The 23,084-nt window shown below is 35.9% G+C and overlaps 1 protein-coding gene across 1 annotated transcript; it reads right to left on the reverse strand.

Annotated features, from left to right (window-relative positions):
- Nucleotides 1-5,274: 5,274 nt before the first annotated feature.
- Nucleotides 5,275-21,174, reverse strand: LOC127845973 (C3 and PZP-like alpha-2-macroglobulin domain-containing protein 8). Its single transcript, XM_052377152.1, has 11 exons — nucleotides 21,009-21,174; nucleotides 20,501-20,689; nucleotides 17,166-17,416; nucleotides 16,183-16,284; nucleotides 15,908-16,055; nucleotides 13,729-13,982; nucleotides 12,828-12,989; nucleotides 11,432-11,640; nucleotides 9,295-9,469; nucleotides 8,503-8,608; nucleotides 5,275-7,088 (listed from the first exon to the last, which is right to left on the reverse strand). The coding sequence occupies exons 1-11, from the start codon at nucleotides 21,166-21,168 to the stop codon at nucleotides 6,850-6,852; spliced, it is 1,995 nt and encodes a 664-aa protein (XP_052233112.1). The 5' UTR covers nucleotides 21,169-21,174; the 3' UTR covers nucleotides 5,275-6,849.
- Between the last annotated feature and the right edge of the window lie 1,910 nt (nucleotides 21,175-23,084).

A 23,084-nucleotide genomic window follows, 5' to 3' on the forward strand; every position in this document is an offset into this window, starting at 1 on the left:
GATTATATGCATGACCTTTGTCCGAATGTCTGTCAATTTCATTTTGATGAGTGTCCCTCTTCAAGTGCTATTGCAACATATACCTTATCAAAGCTTGCAACATGGTATACCTTTTCACAGGTTTCACTGTTTAAAACTTCAAACAAATATAAGCAGCAGTAGGTAGACATGTGTCCCTTTGCAATTTACTCCTATAAATATGAGGTCGATATATATTCTTTAAATAAGATTTGATTTGAATGTAAAATATAGCTGTTTAAACCTGTATCTCTTGATAATGCAATTTTTTTTCAATCGAAATGTGAATTTTTTTTATTCTTCGCTCTTCGCTCGCTCGAGAATTTTTTTTGCTCGCCTCTTTAACTTTTTTTCAAAAAATCCGTAGACCAACATATCAATTTGGAGTGGCCTTATGCATTTTTGTGTTAAGTATTTATGTAATGTCAATGCATATATATTAAAACAGAAAAAAATTATACTGGATGGTTAGCTGTCCAGAACAATTCTAAAGTTATTATGAATCGTTCTGTTCGTGTTTATTGTTTTTTATATATTCAGTGTGCGCAAAACGGTTTGCGGTCGGCATGTATTACCAAACACAATATCATTGGACATGTGAAATTTACATACGTCTCTTAAAGTAATTAACATTTAATTGTAAATGAAGTTTTGAAACATTCAAAAGGTGGCGTGCCTTATTCAACAACATCGACAGATGAAATTCTTAAATTGCAGTTTAATTTTAACGATAATTTTATGTAGATTTTATATCAATTTGAAATACCTTAACCATGTTCACCGTGTGATATTTATCAATCATCTATGTTAAGCAAATATATCTAGTTGCACATTTCTTTCAGGACAACAATGCAAGTAACATATCAATGTTGTGTGTGCGCTGTGCTAGGCGCGTTGTTGCTCCCGGAAGTTCACCTGATGTCAGAAGGTGCTATATTCCAAATAAGCAGCCCGGCAGCAACTGCCATGGAGCCTCGGGTTACCACCGAAAGTCCACCATTGTGCGAATTTAGTATCTGGGGGAAAAGCAAAATATTCTTTGTTTCCCGTTTGCGCCAAATGAATCCGAAATTTATCAAGTTTGGAATACAATTTTATAATGGGACAAATGTGATTGAACACATTGAACCAGAAGTATTGCAACGAAACCCAAATCTGGTTTGGGACGTATTCCACGGTGGAAGAAAGATATCCGTATCTGAATTGGAATGGCAACTTTGAGTTGCTGACATTTGGTCTTCTAGACTCAGCAACTATTGAAATCCCTGATGTGGATTTTAAGGCATACACTACATCAAAATGTATTGTGAACTTTGGTGCAAACGAATCCATGATACATGTTGCAAAAGCTTTTCGGAGCAAGTGGTTAATAAAACAGTAAATGAGGTGCACCAGTTTGAACAAATATCTTTTTGTTATTTAACAGAGATCGCTGGAGCTAAATCTGGAATCGAATATTATGCTGGACTATACCTTTAATATCCAGTACCGTTTATTCAATATTCGTGTTGTGAAATATTATATCATTACACCACAAGTAAATATTCAGATCCGGATTGTAAAATTACTCACGACAAATGGACTTTATGCTTCCTTGGTCCACATATCGTATGTTTAATGATTCTCTTGTTCTTCCCTATAATGGTTTTTGAATTCACTCAATTTCTAAAGACGAAGTAATTCAATCGTACGACCACGAGAGTACGAATGAGTTATCGTGTGTAGTTTATTATCGAGAACCTGAAGCACAATAGGTTTTCCTAGATGGAGCATCGCCATTGACCTTATCTTATCTACCAGCCAAGATGTTCGCGGAATTCAAGGATGTGCAACCAGTCTTGTGCTCGCGACTACGACGGTTTGTGTACATGCTTTTGGTACCTGTCTTGTTATTTGCTAATGAGTTCATGTACAGAAATGGTATAGGAAATGACCTTAAACTCACTATTGAGGACTTGGTAAAGCGAGGAACTCCAATGGGTTTTCTTGCCATCCTTGCTGACACCTATGATGCCCGAAAAGTGTTTGTTCCAGCTCTCGGTGGGCCGGTTGAAGTTTTGATAATTTACTACACTCCTGGAGTCCTACTTCTGGTCATACCACGCAGTCTGAAACAGCTCGTGGAGAACGGGATGCCACCAAAGCGGACGTGGTCGCCTTTCTGTCTCAGTGTCGATGAGATACTCCGCATGGCGATGCTCGGGCCAGAGACAGAACCTGGATACCATCGAGCCCCTGCTGTGTGCCGTGGAAGCTTCTATATGGTCTTTAATAAGGAATGTTGGTACTGAATACTGTACATGCAGCAACGTCGACTCGTGCGATTAAAGCGAAATACACCGATCATGTTCGCTCTTACACTTCCAGTCGTGTTACTTGTTTGCGCCTTGAAACTGTAGCATGCGCCTTTTTTTAACCTTTTTCCTCTGGAACACTTTGCTGTGATTACAGTCAAGGGAGCAGTGGTATCACTTATTGAACAGAGGCGTCACTACGAATGCATCCGATGCTGTTTCTGTACACCATTGATCGTAGTGCTGCTGTGATGTGCTGCGTATTATTCACATTGTTTGCTTATACTGTCATGTTAATATTCCTCGAACGTTTTGTGTTCATCTCACAAGTTGCTATATTATTTTTTGTAGCTGTTATTGTTTGTCCTTCCGTTGCGTTCGGTTATCTGTTTTTCTTTGTAGTTCTTCTGTATTACCTATTTCGACTTGCTCGATGATTCGGTGATACGTATTTTGAACTGCTATCAATAGCAGTTGAGAAATCGCAGGATCTGGAGGCCCATGTTAATCACGTGTCTATGCAAGATGGTACTTTAGAAATCTCCAACGTGCGGGGTGCGGGTGTCAGAAGCATTCGTGTGAACAACGTTGTTATCGACGTTCCACACAACACACTTGAGAGAGAATTAAAAACAGAACAAACACCGAAGAAAACCCGACAAAGGGCAAATGTCCAAGGGATACCGAGAGACATATTTGAATATCTGGTAACCGAACATCGGCCTATTCATATCCAGTTTATAAGGCTTGTTTTTTACTTTGCACTGATTATAACGCTCGTTGCGTTGACCATGTTGATAATTTCGAAATTCAAAATGGTGACCCCATCGGAGTCGTCGGATGTCATGCACGTGATTTTCATTGTGACGGTCGGTGCGTTGCCAAGGGTTTTGGAGTTAGCATTGTTGGATGGCAATGAAATGTTTAAGCGACAGCTAGAAGAAACTAAGATTGAACAGTCCACTCTGAGGTACTGGGGAAATCGCTTGGAATCTTTTGAAGACAGTAGCCGATGCTCACATAACTCCTAAGAATAAACTTGTTCTTACAAAGTTACCTTAGGCAATTGTTGTCTTTGTTGATAATTGTGCATCAAGTATTTCATTTCCAAACACAAATGTACATTTTGATTTCACATATATCCCTTAAAATAATGATCTTAAAAACTTATCCTTCACAATTGAAGCCATGCAATGTAATTGTGTTCGTTAACTTTTTTCCATCCACCATCTAACAGGGGTATTAGATTTTTGTCTGACCAGAGTGTAATGTATCTTTCGCATGTGTGTATTCAGTGAGTATTATTTCGTATACTGTGGTAATACAATTCACAGCACAGACTGAATACTGAAATGTCGAAACTAACAAAATTGTAATTTAAGAGAACAATAGTATTATCATATGTTTTATACTCATTATTTAATATTTTTACTTGCATTTGAAGTGATCTGATGTTCATATTAAAAATATACATGTATGTATGTATCTTGTTGTTTATAGTACGATAGCATTTGGAACTTTTTAAGCTTCACCTTGGTGGTGCATTAATTCAAAACCCGACAGTATTTTTGCTTTAATAAGTAGCCGTCCACTTAAATTATGAATTTAACGGTGAACTATCATACGCAGTCTTTTTCGGTGTTTTGCGATTGTTAAAAGCGTAAAATACTATTTTCAACAGTCGTCAAAAGACATGTCTGCAGGGAACAAGAATACTAATGTGCCTCGCATATTCTAAACTGGACATCTATTTATGTTTGCAACTATTTTACAAGTGTACGGTCTTTCTTTGGATACAAAATCAATACTCTTCCAGTAACGCAACATTATATTTTCTATATTTATTATGTCATTTTAATTAACGTGTTTTTTACGTCCGAATGACATTCAAATCCGAATATCTGTCATTGTTATAAGCCGGCACTATACTTGTGTACTTACTTCATTTTATACCATGTAACGTTGACATGACTTTTTATTGTCCATTTACATGAACAGAAAATTCTCTGTTTTGTCCTCTCTAAATGGATGCCGAGGTCCTCGATTGTGTATATTATTAACAGCGATGTTGTGCCGACAATGAATAAACGTCGCCGACAATGAATAAACGTCGCCGACAATGAATGAACGAACGTCGCCGACAATGAATGAACGTCGCCGACAATGAATGAACGTCTTGACGCCTTCTTACTAGCTTGATCAAAGCGAAATGTATTGCCACCGATTGCTTGACGCCTTCTTACTAGCTTGATCAAAGCGAAATGTATTGCCACCGATTGTTTCAGTTGAAAGTGTTCTTAAATGATTGAGAAGTACTGAGTAGGAGTTTAACGGCAATGCTATTACCATTGTTCAATGACCGCATAACTTACCCCTGCTCCACTTGGTTACATGTACAACAGTACAACAAATTGTAAATTAACGGATCGCTATACTTGAAAAATGTGTTGTGCACATAAACATTTTAAAGACTTAAGTGATGACCTACTTGAAGTTTCAATGCAAACGCTGCGTAAAGGTGTAACTACATATAATATTCCCATTTGAAATTCCAATACAGAATGTTCTAGTCAATGTACACGTAAATTTCAGCACGCCTTCATCATTTTAAGGTTTTCTTTGACAATAAACCAGCCAAATAATAATATAATTGTATAACAATTTAGGAGAACATTTATATTGCCATTTCATTGACAACCCATTTAGGCATTATACCGCTAGAGTATCAGTGTTACGTTTTTTTCTATCGTTTGTATTTCAGCCAGGCCATTTATTGCACGCATTAAAATCACGCCGTATTTATATCAAGGGAAATAATTCTAAATGTTGACAAAAGAAAAAAAAACTTTTTACTGCTCTGCAATTGGCATGACGCTTATTTTTCTATTGCTTATGGGAAAAACCCTAACAGAACAGAATCGTTTTTGTTTATTTTCTTTATTATAGAATGTATGACATGTAATATGGAATGTATGCAGTACAAAATGACGCCTTAACTTGCTAGGTATATGTCTATGAGTAAGGTACATACACAATAGTCGCGATAGTAATATGATGTTTATCTGTAAATAACCAATGTATGGTTGCATGTCTATCAATAAGAATTAGACAACATATATCAGGCTTGCCTTAAAAATCAAAATATTTCCGACAAATTTGTTGATGTTTAAATTAAAATGTTCCAAATCACCAAATATATTTTTATAAATATTAATTAATTGCAACAATAAAGCTGTTGAAAAACAGCTTCAGAAACATTTCGTTTCAAATAAGAGGAATATATAGTGTTCAAGTAGTTTCATGACCTGTTTTGTGTGCTTGATGCATAAACCAAGAGACACTTGTGAAAATGCAGACAACTACATACTCCAGGAAAGAGAAGTTATTTCAAACATTTCAAGAGTTTAAGACAACGTTTAAACAATCTTCAGTCAATAAATCAATTCACATGATAAATTATGATCAATTAAAAATGACACGTTTCTATTGCACACATACATTAGTGAGCAAAATATATTGAAAAGCACAAAACCGTTTTGGAAAGTTATGTTACACTAATTTAGTCGGAAAATACAAAGTGGTACATATGTTTGAACCTAATATTTGAAACAATTAAACACTCTTGTACCTGATTTGGAATATAGGATGTTAGAATATCGATTCAACACACTTACCTAACAGTACTGATTGTGATTACATCACAATAAAATATGAATATGAGATAAAAATTCAATAATACATACAGTTCAAAATGTAGAAAAAGAGAAAATATATATACAGCATATTACAAAACTAAATATATGTGTGTTATACATATATATATACAACTCTATTTATCAATTAGTAAAGTAAATGAGTACAAAATACACAAAATGGTAATTACAATGAAACAATTATTAAAAGATCATGATATGACATATTTATGTATAACATATATCAGGTTATGGTTAAAAAAGTCATCTTATTATCTACCCAGACAGATTTAAAATGCAATTCATCAACCGAATCAATGCTTCATTAAATATAACCCACTATTATGATATTAAATTGCTTTTATAATTGATGAGTGTAAAATTTCCTTAAAAAAATAATTTTTAAATCTCATGTACATCACTTACATCTGTAAAAGACATACAAACATCCATTTGAATTTCTTCGCGGCACTGTAGCATGCAAACCTTAAATTTAAACCTCAAGTACTCATCAAACAAAATACGGATTATTTTTAAGTGTACCCATGCAAATGAAAACACGATTTAAAAAACAACAACTTCTGATTGCAAATACACACAACCTTGACTTAATTTTGCTGTATCACGACTACACCTTTCCTCTGCACAGAAATGAACAATTGTATTACAAATCTGGGGACATTACTAGTGTAAACATGTTTGTGTCACATCAAACATATCAATGCGTATCGCAGATATGCTGACACACTTTATAAAAATAATGGGACGTGTCACATAAAAATTAAATTCAATACTCCATAGTGAATCATTTTCTGAGAGATCTATATACAAAATCTGTTAAAGCACTAATGAATCCGCACGATGAAACGTTTCATCAAGAAGCCTAACACGAGCGCCACACACGTGCAGGTGGCCTTGAGGACATCGGCCCCATTGACGGAAGGGCTATTGTCGGCCCCATTGACGGAAGGGCTATTGTCATTGTCAGTGGCATTGCTATAAGGGCATTGGTATGAACCACACACGTAGCAGATGTTCAGGATGAAGTGGTTGTACGTCGTCCAGATCGATGTGTTGTGCATGCCTGCCAAAGGCAATAGAGTCAGTACCAGTAAAAGGACTTGTTGTCCTTAGTTAAGCTAACAGCAGTGAATATTTCAATCGTGTCATTCATGACACTTAATTTTTCTGACTTTAATATATGAGTCAATTGTAAACAAATTTGTATTCTTGAATAATTTGAATAAGTTTCATAATAATATTTTGTTTCATTTATGTAAATTGAGTCAAAAGAAAACACAGTGTTTTAACTTTACTTGTCGTAACAAGTTTTTTGCAACCGGGCCCTGGTTTTTATAATAAACATTTCATACATGTGAAGCTATGCATGTTTTTGAGTTTGTTCTTTATATATTTACATGTTTTAAAATGCCAGTTTTTTATTCTGTCTGATATATTAAAGCTTATGGCAATGACCTTGAGCCATAATTAAATTATATCCTATACATTAACCCTTTACCACTTAGATACGTATTTAACCCTTTACCACTTACATATGTATTTAACCCTTTACCACTTAGATACGTATTTAACTCTTTACAACTTAAATACTTATATAACCCTTTACCACTTAGATACATATTTTGACACACGCATAGTCCTTTAGAACGTTAACTGTATTTTTAGACCTTTCTTACTAAATTCAAGTTTTAAAGGCTTCAACTCCAAACCGTAGGTACTGATGAGCAGCAAACAGCATAAAACCCTGAACAGTCTGCGAGTTACAGGCTGTTCTGGTTTTAAGCTGTTTGAACCGTGCCATTTTAATTTTGCTTCTAAGCGAGAAAGGGTTTAATCCTATGCATTAACAAGGAAATTATTTTCTAATTGTTAACGTTAAGCCTATTTTTTACGCAAATGGAATGCAGTTATTCATTTCCTTTTGTAGAACAATGAATTAAACAGTTGCTTGTGGGCAACCTCAGGAAGCAACGAACAAATTTAATTATCGTAAGTAGTCACTTGAACGTCTTCACTTATATTGATTGCCACTGTATATAAAAAAAACCATTAAATCGAAACTAAATCTTCCTTAACAACAAATGGAAGACACATGCACTTGGAAGAAAACTAATGAACTGTTTGTAAAAAAACAACAACTTTAGGAACTAGAGCCATCACTGAACCATAACCCTTAACCCCTAAGGCTGACATATGATTGACATCTCGTCTAAACATTAACTACTGAAGTTTGGTGAGAGAGTCAACTGAAATCTGCCTCTGCAGATATTTTATGAAAATTGATCAAACCTGCTTTTTTACACAAAATATGAGCCTTGCTCTGGCTTATTAGGGACTCGATTAAGGCTGAAAAAGTCTTCTCTGATGAGCCGGTGCGGAATGCACGGGCTGATCTGGGATGACACTTTAGGAACATGAATTAAATCTGATTTTCTTAGAGAAAGTTTCATTAAATTACATATACCATATATGCGTACCTGGTTCATAGTAGTCATAGACGCGGTACCTGTGCTGGATGGTGCCGTTACCTACTGGGTACCACCGATCTGCACGGAACTTCACACACGTCCTACTGGTATCCACCTGCACAAACATGACAAAACATGACAACCTGTTATATTCAACAATCTTGGTGTATTCATCTTCACAAACATGGCAAAAACATGAAATTTATCATATGCAACAATATTCCAGTCCAATATATGGCTATTGAATGCATGGGACGAATGTGAAATCTATTTGTGATTAAAACAACTTAAGATAACTTTTAAGAAATCTGTTAACATGGTACTCATACATAATCAGTTGATATACACTCTCCACTGATATATTTTGTTTAGAGGTCAGCTGCAACTAGTAGTGGTAGATTACAAAACGCCAAAAACAGCAAAGTCCCTAAATTGTCATAATGCATCCGGTACAATACCTTTTAATTTATTATTTGTTCTGATAAAAATGTTTATTTATAATTACAAAATGAACAAATCTAGACGTACCTATCCTTGCACTGCCATGTACTCAAATTAATTATTTTTATGATTTGTGTAAAAGTTTAGAATTAGAACTGTTGTAACCCTGTACCAGCAGTTGTGGAGTGGGATGCCCTCGACCCACACACATCTATCGCCGAGGACAATAAAGTACACACACATATATATATATATATATATATATATATATATATATATATATATATATATATATATATATATATATATATATATATATATATATATATTGTATGGAAAAAACAAAACCAAAACACTTACATGTGAGAAGTAGAAGACCACTTTATTATAGTACATCTCTGCCCTCTTCAAGTTGGGCACCTGTTTGGAGCGCACATAGTCTTGCAGGGTGTGGTTCATGATCACAAACCCAGTGGGAAGGTCTATCTCCAGCACTGTGAGGCCGGACTGCTGACTGCGCTCAGTGTACACCCACCTGGCGAGGGATGTAGGAGTTAAAGGGCAGCATAATTAACCCTGTACCACTTAGATACGCATTTTGACGCAGTTCCTCAGAGAATCTTATTAAAGGCCTTTCTTACTAGATCCAAGTTTTAAAGGTAACAGTTCCAAGCCTTAGATGAGCAGCAAACAGCACAAGAGCATCGCATAGCGGGTGCCAACGCTCGGCTGTTGGTTCAGTTTTTAATAAATGAAAGCTTGTCAGAAGTGACCTTGACCAATGACCCAAAAACGGGTGTGGCGTGTAGAATTCATCAAGGTGATACTTTACCGTCCCACACTGCTCCCGATACTGTGCGGTAGAAAAATGATCCGTTAATTTCATCAATGACCACACGTGTCTAATGTTGTTAGCCATTAACACTTGAGTAAGGCCTGTCACTTTAACTGCATTTAACTGCAATTAATACACAGCCTGCCGAACGGCCGAAAGATTTATTGTTTTTAAATCATGTATTCGACTCGAAAAAAAATTAACAAATTAAAGTTTAATTCATTACATACCACTAAAATGTTTTGTCGAATTCTCAAACTGGCATAAATAAATTTGTAATCCAAAACACGCTTCTGAATTTAAATATGAACGCGACATAAACTAATTCTAGCTTCAAATAAACAGTGCTTCGTGTATTTCAGCTATTTTTTTGTCTCATTTAAAAGCGCGCTGAAACTATGCAGACATGTACAACGTCACGTGAAAAGTGTGGGTGTATTTTATTCATTGAACAGCAAGTCAGGCAACATATATCTGTTCACTTGGAAAACCCCGTCCCGATTGGACATTATTTCATCACATCATTAAATAGTCACATATACCAACATTCATTTGCTACTTAAGTAAAAAGGCGAATGTTTATGTTTATGAAATTGTTCAGTTTACTATTAAAAATGGAATATACGGGATAATCTGGCAATGTAGCGACGGGAAAAGCAGTAAGTATGCAGTAATTGATACGAGTTGGGCTGATATGGATGCATTGGGGATTCTTTAAAAATGCCCAATCGGATATCTCGAGCTCTCGTTATCTCGATAAATTTTGTCTTGTTCTCGCCGACTTCGAGATAACGAGAGTAGACTATACTTTGTTCATTGCATTAAGCAACAAAGAGACTGCCACTCACAACTAGAGCTTTGTCACAGACCTGACGAATACTTCACATGCCGCATTGACACAGAATAGTTTGCATGTTGTCGTCACAAAAAAGCGGACACCATGTTCAATGTTTAAAACGCACTAGGTGACCCTGTGACCTAGTTTTTGACCCGGCATGGACCATGATTAAACTTGACCTACACATCATCTAGATACAACATCTGACCAAGTGTGGTTAAGATCGGATAAAAACTACTTGAATAAGAGAGCGGACACCATGCTGATTGTGTAAAACGTACTAAGTGACCCCATGACCTAGTTTTTGATCGTGCATGTTCGAACTTGGCCTTAAGATCATGTAGATAAAACTTCTGACCAAGTTTGGTGAAGATTGGTTGAAAACTACTTGAATTAGAAAGCGGACAACATGCTGAATGTTTAAAACGCATAAAGTGACCTCGTTTGTTACCTAGATATCATCTAGATACAACTTCTGAATAAGTTTGGTGAAGAGTGGATGGAAACAAATTGAATTAGAGAGGGGACACTAAATACTGACCGACAGACCGACCGAAAGACAAACAAGTTCACACCTATATACCCCCTTAAACTTCGTTTGTGGGGGTATAATAATTAACAAGAGATTGTCACAATAGTACACACGTAATAACCTTGCAATAATTTGTTACAGACGATAATCAATGGCAATAAAAAAACTGCTTTGTTCACAGAAAACTGTTTGTTTTAAGTAAAAGTCCCTCATAGTGTACATATATCAGCCAGTAGACAAGCACCATAAAAGTGCATACATTCAGTACAAACAATGATGAATATCTGAATACCTGACGCAAGGTGTCATCTCCATGATGGAGGCGTTCCTGCCGGTGAATCTTATGTTCTCTGCTGTCAACTCAAAGAACTGGATTTCGTCGACCGTTTTCTTCAGTAACCACGGATACTCAACATGTACAGTGGTCGTAAGCTGCATCATGGACCGGCCAACACCCACAGCCTGCACTCCAATGGTACCGTATGTAAAACCCTGGGGGATCTGAAGAATAAAAATAGGAGCAGCGTAATGGTTGAGTGAATAATAGAACTGAAACTTGTGAACATGAGTTCACCTTTTCCCCCATAAGAAGCAAAGTGAAAATGGCTTTTGCAACCAGCATAAAACCAGGTTTTATGCTGTTTGCTGACCATATCTATGGGTTTGAAATGAAGCCTTTAAAGCTTAAATTTAGTAAGAAAGGTATTTAATTGAATGTAACTTTCTATGGGACTACAAATGCGTCAAAATACGTATCTAAGTGGTAAAGGGTTAAGTCCAATATTTGGCAGAAATTATATTTATTCTGCATTATATATATTCTGTGTGTCCCTTAACAAGTCATAAAATTAGTAATCGTGTATCTCAAAAACTACATATTTAACATAAAAATATCCTTAAACAAAAAATAATAATAATAGCAGTGGTTATTAATAATTGTTTAAGGTTAAAGTGATATTTAGACGCATTTTTCACTGTTGAATTGAGCTGAAAAGAATTAACAGGTCAACAGAGTTAGTTAAAATGTGGTAACTGACCAATTATCTGCAACTCATCTTTCTACCAGTTGTTTATTAAAACTATATTTAATATTCGATATTTTACATTACTCACCCAGTCCTCTAAGCCGAAATGATCCTTAAAACAAAAATGTGTCTTTGTGTCGTATAAACGAATCTGCACTAAAACTAAACTTAGATTCACATCGTACATGCATGATCAGTTGTCAAACGAAAGTGCGGTTGATATTGACATGCCTTATTTTTCTCTTTCCGGGATATTGTTTTTGTATGTTGATGCTGCATTAACAAATATAAGTGTATATTAAGTGAAAACACCAAAAATAAACAACGGTTGCGATAGACACCTATTAACATAGCAAATGCGTCTAATATCACTTTAAAAGAAATTCCTGACCAATAATACCAGTCTTGTTTGTAGAGACGTTTGGATAAAAGATTGGATAGACATTTTATACAGGTTTGGTAAGAAGTTTGAATAGAAGTTTGAATAGACCTATGGACAGAACTTTGGATAAATATAAGAATAAAAGTGTGGGTAGACGTTTGGATAAACATTTGACTTGAATAGAAGTTTGGATAGATGTGTAGATAACAATTTCAACATTTTAGGCAAAACGACACGATGCCCTTGCCCCATTTTCAATGTGGTGAAAAAACACTGCTTACATAGCTGCTCTGCATGATGGTGTAGTTGGTCTTGGACAGGGAGAAGTATGTGGACCAGGTGGGAGTGGAGGAGGTCTCCATTTTGATCAGCATGTTGTACACGTTACGGTTTGGGTCCACCTGAGTGTACTCAAACAGCGCCTCCATCGCGATCAGCGTGTCCTGGAAGCAGACACTCGGTTGAGACCAGTGAATCTCTTTAAAATGGGGGCTTCATGCATGTGTGTAGAGTGTTGTCCCAGATTAGCCTGTGTAATCTACACAGGCTTATCAGGGATGACACTTTCCTCTTTTATGGAATATACGAGCCTGGTTATGAGAAAAGGGTTTTCATGCACGTGCCTTAAGTGTCGTACCTGATCACCTTGTGCAATCAGCACAGGCTAATCAGGGACGACACTTTCCGCCTCGACTTAATTTTCCTTTAAGAAACTTCCTATAAAACAAGCAAATTTTTAAAATTGATCTCCTCCACCAAAAATATATGTTGTGAGAAGACAGACAGACTGACACGACGGATGGATAACAAATTCCTGTAACAAACTGCACAGGCTAATCTGGGACGACACTTTCCGCACATGCATTTAGCCCCGTTTTATCAGAGATTCTCATATATAGAAGAGGTTTTTTCTATGTTTTTGTATAATTGATAATTTGTTATATTGTCACTGAAATTGGAAAACAAACGTGTCTTATTATATATTTTCTGCTAGCGAGTAGTTGTTTTTACGTTTTAATTGATATATATTCTGACAAAGTGTGAACTGGTAAGTGCCAGTCTAAAATTCACGCTGAATTTAAAAAACAAATGGATATTAGGTACACTCATTGAAAGTAGGCAGATTGTCTTTTATATGTTTTACAAATCTTTTACACATCAGAATGAAGAACTTCAAAATACCTGAGTGGAAGCCATTCCTCCGATGAAATTGCGTTCGTTGTTGAGCCAACGCATCATGGCGTCCCGTTGGATCTTTGTTTCCTGATCGAGACCCATTCCGTTGTGCTCGATGTGGGCCATGAGAGCGTAGGCAGTGGCCTGCACTGCGTAGGCATCATTACTCTGCTCCATGCGTGGTCTAAGGAAGCGGAGAGCGTTGATCAACTCAGACGGGTTGTCGGGAATGGCAGCGTTAGAGAAGTATATCTCGTTGCCTAAAAGGTCAATCAAAGCTTGCATACTTAGTTATATTATAAGCCATTAATCATTATTAGTTTAAACTATTTATAGGAGGATTGCCTCAAAAGCCTAAGGCTTATTGAAATGCTCTCAATTTTATTGTGTGGGTAGAAACTGTTCTTAGGGGAAATAAAGAACGCCCCCACTGTAAGGATCAAACCCATTAACTCCTGGTTGCTTGGGGGACACCATATCCACTATGCCACAGCAACCTTATGCCTTCTTTGTTTAAGTTGCACTGAAAAGGTTTACGATTGTAATCAGACAGATCATATTACTAACAGCATATTTTTAGTAAAAGCACCAAAATGACTTGGTAGAAGTAAAATATTCTTTGAAAAATGGTTAATGTTTCAAATTTACATGAGTAACTGTAAAGACTTGGGCTAAAAAAGACCAGATGTATTTACAAAAAATATTGATATAAGAAATGATTGTAATTTGCTGACTCCCTGTCCTTATTTCATAAAATATTTTACAGATGTATTAAAGCTCTCTGACTCAAAAGTCTGTTACCTTTCAATACTCAACACATTGAACATTCCATACCTTGGTTCTGGAGTTTCCAAAGTATGTTACCATTCAATATTCAACACAATGAACACTAAATACATCGGTATTTGAGATTTCAAAGTCTGTTACCAATCAATACTCAACACAATAAATATTCCATACCTTGGTACTTGTGATCCCAAAGTCCGTTACCAGTCAATACTCAACACTATGATCAGTCCATACCTTGGTTCTTGAGATTTCAAAGTCTGTTACCAGTCAATACTCAACATAATGAACATTATATACATTGAAACTTGAAATTTCAAAGTATGTTACCAGTCAATACTCAACACAATGAACATTCAATACATCGGTACTTGACATTCCACAGTCTGTTTTCAATCAATACTCAACACAATGAACATTCTATACATTGAAACTTGAGATTCCAAAGTCTGTTACCATTCAATACTCAACAGTCACAATGAAATTTCGGTACCTTGGTACTTAAGATTCCAACGACTGTTACCAATTAATACTCAACACAATAAACATTCTATACTTTGAAACTTGAGATTCCAAAGTCTGTTACCATTCAATACTCAACAGTCACAATGAAATTTCGGTACCTTGGTACTTAAGATTCCAAAGACTGTTACCAATCAATACTAAACACATGAACATTCCATACCTTGGTACTTGAGATTCCTAAGTCTGTTACCAGTCAATACTCAACACAATGAACATTCCATACCTTGGTTCTTGATATTTCAAAGTATGTTACCAATCAATACTCAACACATGAACATTTCATATCTTGGTACTTGAGATTCCAAAGTCTAATACTATTCAATACTCAACACATGAACATTTCATACCTTGGTACTTAAGATTCCAAAGTCTAAAACTATTCAATACTCAGCACAATTAACATTCTGTACCATGGTACTTGAAATTTCAAAGTATGTTACCAATTAATACTCCAACACAAAGAACATTCCGTACTTGAGATTTCAAAGTCTGTTACCAGTCAATACTCACCACATGAACATTCCATACGTTTGTTCTTGAAATTACAAAGTCTGTAACCAGTCAATACTGAACACAATGAACATTCAATACATCGGTACTTGACATTCCAAAGTCTGTTTCCAATCAATACTCAACACAATGAACATTCTATACCTTGGAACTTGATATTTCCAAGTCTGTTACCAGTCAATACTCAACATAATGAAATTTCGGTACCTTGGTACTTGAGATTCAATAGTCTGTTACTATTCAATACTCAAAACAATTAACAGTCTGTACCTTGGTGCTTGAAATTTCAAAGTATGTTATAATTCAATACTCCAACACAAAGAACATTCAGTACCTTGGTACTTGAGATTCTAAAGTCTGTCAAAGATAGTTCTACTCTTCTTATATCTCAGGGAAAGAGCATAAGCAGTGATGGCAAGGAAATGCACCTCCTTATTGTCAATGTTGTAGGATTCTCTCAGCAGGTACTCAGACGCGAGAGTCCTGGTTTTGTCGATGCATGTCAGGGCAGCCTACAGTATGCATAACCGTTAATATGAGAATACTATTATTATTATCTGTAAGGCTTTTATTGTTTAAGCAGATATAATTTATGAAAACCCAACAAGACAACAAAAAAGAGTGAAAATTTAACCATACCCCAGAGACGTCAGTTTCAATCTTGTACAATGCAATCAGGACATAGGCAGTCAGTGGCACAGGATCACCGAACAAAGCACCAGAACCTGCTTTGACTGAAGCCTAAAAAAGCATAATTTCATACATTCTTATGAAACATATAAAACAAATAAGTTAACAAGGGCTACTTTATTATAAAATATTATATAAGTTTAGTGTTGAATAGTGTAATTTAGCACTGCTAATTTAAACATGATCACAAGCGTTTGCGAGTGCATGTTTGCATGTTTATGCTTTGTAAAAAACTGATCTTTACTAAACAATTACCTAGTATTCTAGTGATTTATTTTATACCTAATGATAAAATATGACATTTCTGCAGTGCAAAATAAACAAATTATTTATTATCATATCAAGAAACTCATATTTGTTTATGATCTTGAGTGAATATAAATCTGTATTTCACCGAATCCAACATTTTCTTTTCATGTTATGCTTGTGTTCACCGTTTATTTACATTGTAAAATAGTTTAATTGGAGAATTTCGAAGGAATAATGACGTCATTTTGTGTATTGAAATGTATTGAGGCATGCCACGGAAGAAAGGGTAACGTTTAAGCGAAAGGGAAAAAGCTGTTAATTATTTTCTTGGAAAAGGGCATAACAGAAAAAAAAATGTGTTCATGTCAGTGTAAGATTGTTTGTTAGTTCACTCGTGATCATAGAAAAAAAATATTTTCACTCGTGGCGCGAATATATTTTCTATGAACATTCGTGAAATAACAAACGATCTTACATTGAAATGAACAAATATCTTCTATTTATTTATGGTAGTAAACTATAAGAAAAAACTATTTAAAAAACCTTCAAAACTTTCTGTATAAAACACACACAAAAAAGTGTATACACTTTCTTTATACAACACAAAAACAAAAATCGTATACACATTTTGTATTAAACACAACAAAAGTACAGACTTTCAATATAAAACACAACACACTTACAAACTTCCTGTCGAAGATCTGGTTATCAGGGTACCAAGCTCCGGTCTCGTTCTGCTTCGAGCACAACCACACCACGATCTTGTCAATCAGATTGATTGGGATGTATATATCATGTTTCCACTCCCCGAACCTGGCCTCATGAAGCGTGTTGGCAACAAACGCGGACAGCCAGATGCTGGTAGAGTCCTCGTCATCTTGGAACATGCGGAATGAGCCGTCTATGTTCATGTAGCTAAGCTGTCGCTGCAGACCTGGGAATTGTAAAGAGAACATGTGAACATATGCCATTTGGTACTGGAATGCAGCAATTATAATTTTATGAACTTGGGCATGAAAACTATTTACAAAACCAGTTAATATCATTTTTTAAAGCGAACTTCAGTGTGCTTTTAAAGTAACTCTGGCAAATCGAAGAGAAGAAAAGCACACTTATTCTATGATGCAATCAATATATTCTCAGATATAAACAGAACTGTAAACAAGAGCACCGCCTTGCGGGTGCAGACCGCTCATCTATTTTTCTTTTTAAAGGTGTAGGGACCTATCTCAATTTCAATCACAAAGGAGCGGGGGTGGAGTGGAAAGGGGTGTTTAGTGTGGGGGTGTGGTCCTTTATTACATTATCTTCCAAAAATGAAAAAAAAGGCAAAAACTAAAATATTTTTTTTTTGGGGGGGGGGGGGCGGGAATTCTTGGTTAGGATGGTTGGACGGTATTTCAAAAATAAAATAATAAAAATAAATATTTGTGTTTTTAACCATGTTTGAAAAAAACAAGAGATGTGTTTGTCAGAAACACAATGCCCCCTATTGCGCCGCTTTGAAAAAAATATGTTTTTTTTACCTTTTACCTTGAAGGATGACCTTGACCTTGACCTTCCACCACTCAAAATGTGCAGCTTTATGAGAATGCCGCTTTGAAATATATTTTTTGACCTTTGACCTTGAAGGATGACTTTGACCTTTAAGGATGACCTTGAACTTCCACCACTAACAATGTGCAGCTTCATGATAACGCCGCTTTGATTTTTTTTTTTACCTTTGACCCTGAAGGATGACCTTGACCTTGAAGAATGACCTTGACCTTGAACTTCTACCACTCAAAATGTGCAGCTTCATGAGAACGCCGCTTTGAAATCAAAAAAGAATTTGACCTTTAACCTTGAAGGATGATCTTGACATTGAAGGATTACCTTGACCATGAACTTCCACAACTCAAAATGTGCAGCTTCATGAGAACGCCGCTTTGAATTATTTTTTTTTGACCTTGAAGGATGACCTTGACCTTGAACTTCCACCACTCTAAATGTGCAGCTTCATGATAACGCCGCTTTGAATTTTTTTTTTCACCTTTGACCTTGAAGGATGACCTTGACCTTGAACTTCCACCACTCCAAATGTGCAGCTTCATGATAACGCTGCTTTGATTATTTTTTTTACCTTTTACCTTAAAGGATGACTTGACCTTGAAGAATGACCTTGAACTCGAACCTCCACCACTCAAAATGTGCAGCTTCATGAGAACGCCGCTTTGAATTTTTTTTTTACCTTTGACCTTAAAGGATAACCTTGACCTTGAAGGATGACCTTGACCTTGAACTTCCACCACTCAAAATGTGCAGCTTAATGAGAACGCCGCTTTGAATGGTTTAAAACAATAACCTTGAAGGATGATCTTGACCATGAACTTCCACCACTCAAAATGTGCAGCTTCATGAGATACACATGCATGCCAAATATCAATTGGCTATCTTCAATATTAAAAAAGTTATGGCCAATGTTAAAGTTTTCGGACGGACAGACGCCATATATTTGACATGTGACCTTGAAGGATAACATTCACCTTTATCTTTCACCATTCAAAATGCTCAGCTCCATGAGATACACATGCATGCCAAATATCAAGTTGCTATCTTCAATATTGAAAAAGTTATGGCCAATGTTAAAGTTTTCGGATGGAAAGACAACATAAATTTTACATTTGACCTTGAAGGATGACCTTGACCTTGACCTTTCACCACTCAAAATGTCCAGCTCCATGAGATACACATGCATGCCAAATATCAAGTTGCTATCTTCAAAAGTGAAAAAGTTACGGCCAATGTTAATTTTTTTTGCGGATGGACTGACATACTGACGGACAGTTCAACTGCTATATGCCACCCTACGGGGGGCATAAACATTATTGTTTGGGGGTGGGGGGTATAGTGTGAGGGTGTGGTGGTCATTTATAAGATGATCTTAAATTTAAAAAAAATGGAGGGGGGGATTGAGGGGGGATTCGGGGAGGGGGTATTCGGGGGGCGGGTAGATGTTTTGGGTGGAGTGTATTGTGGTATGTCAGGTAAGAGTTGTTTTGTCAAAGTATAAATCGAATCTAATCATCAATAAAGAAGTTATGGCAATTTTAGCAAAATTTAGTAATTTGACCTTGAGAGTCAAGGTCATTCAAAGGTCAAGGTAACATTCAACTTGCCAGGTACAGTACTCTCATGATAGCATGGAAGTATTTGAAGTTGAAAAGCAATAGCCTTGATACTTTAGAAGTAAAGTGGATCTAAACACAAAATGTAACCATATATTCAAAGTTACAAAGTCAAAAAGGCTATAATTCCGTAAAAATGACAGCCAGAGTTATGCAACTTGTCCTTTACTGTCCCCTTATGATAGTTTGCGAGTGTTCCAAGTATAAAAGCAATATCTATGATACTTTAGGGGTAAAGTGGACCAAAACACAAAACTGAACCAAATTTTCAAGTATAAAGGGCCCATAATTCCGTCAAATTGCCCGTCAGAGTTACATCACTTTGCCTGCACAGTCCCCTTACGATAGTTAGTGAGTGTTGCAAGTATGAAAGCAATAGCTTTGATACTTAAGGAATAAAATGGACCTAAACACAAAATTTAACCAATATTTTCAATTTTCTAAGTATAAAAAGGGCACATAAATCTGTCAAGATGCAAGCCAGAGTAATCTAACTTTGCCCGCCCAGCCCCCTCATTATAGTTAGTAGGTGTACCAAGTTTGAATGCAATAGCATTGATACTTTATGAGAAAAATGGACCTAAACCCAAAACTTAACCGGACGCCGACGCCGACGCCAAGGTGATGACAATAGCTCTTTTTTTTCAAAAAAAGATGAGCTAAAAAAATATCAAGTCAGTCATATGAAGATGTTGTGTTGTATTGTTCGCACTAATCTTTGAATTATAAACCTGCAGGTAGAAAATATGATAACAGTATTTCTGCTCTGATGCCTACATACAAAATTTAAGACATATTTACCTAAAAACTTTAGATTACATACAAAGCCCCTTCCTATATATTGTACATACCAACATTTAGGTACTGTAGAGCTGTGATCAGGGTTTCCTGGGGCAACTGTTGGTTGGTCTTCATGAACCTGAGCGAGAGCAGGTTGTACGCAAAGTTGAACATGTTCATCTCACCAGCACCGTACGGCTTGCGGAAGATGTCCTCACAGTTCATGTACAGCTTGAAGAACCCAGGGGTCACAACATCACCTGTTCGAATGTTTTTATTTATTTTACTATGCGAACAAAATGAAAACAATTTTGACAAGAAATGTGTCCATAGAGCCCTAAAATGACAAGCTTCTATAAAAGTAAAGCATGACAATGCATGTGTAAATGTAGTTTTAAACTACTGCAAAAATATTCTAATGGGTATAAATTAATTCACTTACATATGTTATTTCACTAACAGAGATTTCATTTCACTAAAAGATCCGTTATCCCAACACAGATGTTGTATTTCACTAACAGCTGATATTTCACTTACAGATATGCTGAAGCACTTACAGAGAGAGTCCAATCGACTTACGGAAAAGACTGACTTGTGCAAGCCCGGATCCTGGCACATACAAGTGTTCTCTGACTTCTGGTACAACAAACTGATCTGGAACGTTGATCTGCAGGTGGGAAATCGTCTCTGAACCGTACCGTATCATGTCAATCAAGTATTGCGTGTGGTAATAGTTCATTACACCTTCCGGCCGTCAATAGATTTGTGTTGACCATATTGTAAAAAAGGACCATTACTGCTTTTGGATAACATGATGGGGGCTTGATGAAAGATTACAAATCAAATTACTGACAGTACTGGAGTGACGAGTCAACTGACTTAAGGTGAAAATATAGGAAACAAGAGCACCGCATAACGGATGTCACGCTCAGCTGCGGATGCATAAATAAAAGCTTGTCAGAATATTTTTTAGAGGTTACAATGGCCTTTACCTTTGCCTTAGTGACCCAAAAATGGGTGTGGCATGTGAAACTCATCAAGGTGCAGCTACATATGAAGTTTCAAAGTTGTAGGTTGAAGCACTTTGATTTTATGGCCAATTTTCAAAACCTTGACAAAATGTCAAGGATTTAGCGGACGGCGGACGACACGACGTGCTGGCTATGACAATACCTCGGGTTTTCTCTGAAACCAGACGAGCTAAAAATGTAGGAATATTTGCATCAAAATATATGAGGTTTTTGGCTTGTTTAGGGTTAAAATATAGGAATTTTATGGATAAAAATTATGTTCTAGAGATATGTAGAGAACTTCTTACTTACTTGTTTTCCGTCAATAATCATTAAATTCATGTTTTAATTAACAAAATAGTCCCTCATCTTCATCACAAAGGCAGATATGCTGATGCAGCAACACACTGTGGTCATCCATGTTGACACCTGAATTTCGTTTTATTTAAATAGTTCACAATCAACAAAACAGTATTAAACATAGTTTTACAACCTAACATAAGAGTGCAACATAACATTGATAAATAAATTATTGAAACAGAAAACATTAATCACATACATGTAGTATCACATCATGGTATATACCACAGGTGGTTAGCGTGTGGCTATGATATTAATTAGTGAAAACATCATTTTGAATCATGAATACTCATATTATAACGAAACATTAACTTTTCAAACCAGGACAACTTGGGGTTGCACTTGGCCGTGCTAAATCTTCAGAGGGACTGAGGGTAATCAATTTCGATTAACCTGTCATGTAATTAGTCAGCCAGAAGTGGTACAACTCTTCATGAACCAGCCCTCAATTTAGGAACATGAAGACCTGAGCTGCTGTAGACCAGGATTAAAGGGGTAATTACATTTCAGTTTTTTAATATATGTACACAATACAGGTACTTTAATCTAGCGAAGAATTTGTTGAATTTGAGATTAAAAGTAACGTTCATGATTATATTGGGAAAGGCAACAAACACATTTAAGTTATGGAATATCAAACAGTAACAAATCAAATATGACAATTGACATAATAATACACAGTTTACACCAAAATGATATACATGTAATTGCAAAAATTTACTATGACATTCATAAATATTGATTTCCAATTATGCTCAAAGAAAGTGGTGAAATGGTTTTAATATCAAAAAGTCAACATTTTTACTAAAGCAGCATGTCTTCCTAAACCACCGGGCTATTTTTGCCAAAACTTGGCAGGAATGAAGCTTCTTCAAAGTTGGTAATGGCCCTTAAGTCAAAATCAGACCTCCCCAGGGTGTCATTGTGTTTTCGTTGTATTTTTAATTTCTGTAGATTTCTTAAAATCTGTATACTTTGAATACATAATTATTTGCAAATGATAATATTTATCAGAAAGAAAAATAAAAATTTTAAAGCTACAGTATAAGGACAATACACCTGGATTTAGTAATTTATTGACCGACAGCTTGTAAACTACTGCTCAGGTGTGGAATGTAAACACATGTTTCCTTAAACAAACTCTACCTTTTTAACTCTTACTCAGTATTATGTTAAGTTGGGATAAGACATCAATTTGGGAATAAGTTGTGTTTTTTTAAGTGCATATTATGCAGTTTTATATGTTGTATTTATTTAGTTTGACAAATTATAATTAAAACAGATA

This window comes from Dreissena polymorpha, chromosome 9 (genome assembly GCF_020536995.1).
Source record: "Dreissena polymorpha isolate Duluth1 chromosome 9, UMN_Dpol_1.0, whole genome shotgun sequence".
Classification (NCBI taxonomy): Eukaryota; Metazoa; Mollusca; class Bivalvia; order Myida; family Dreissenidae; genus Dreissena; species Dreissena polymorpha.

What these genes read in the sequence shown, in the direction of transcription:
- LOC127845973 (XM_052377152.1), bottom strand. Translation starts at nt 21,168, where the DNA reads ATGAACTATTACCACACGCAATACTTGATTGACATGATACGGTACGGT. An exon ending in TTGAAACTGACGTCTCTGGG is followed by an intron (nt 16,056 to 16,182) that starts GTATGGTTAAAT and finishes TGCATACTGTAG; the next exon opens with GCTGCCCTGACATGCATCGA. An exon ending in TGGTCTTCTACTTCTCACAT is followed by an intron (nt 8,609 to 9,294) that starts GTAAGTGTTTTG and finishes ATGTTTGTGCAG; the next exon opens with GTGGATACCAGTAGGACGTG.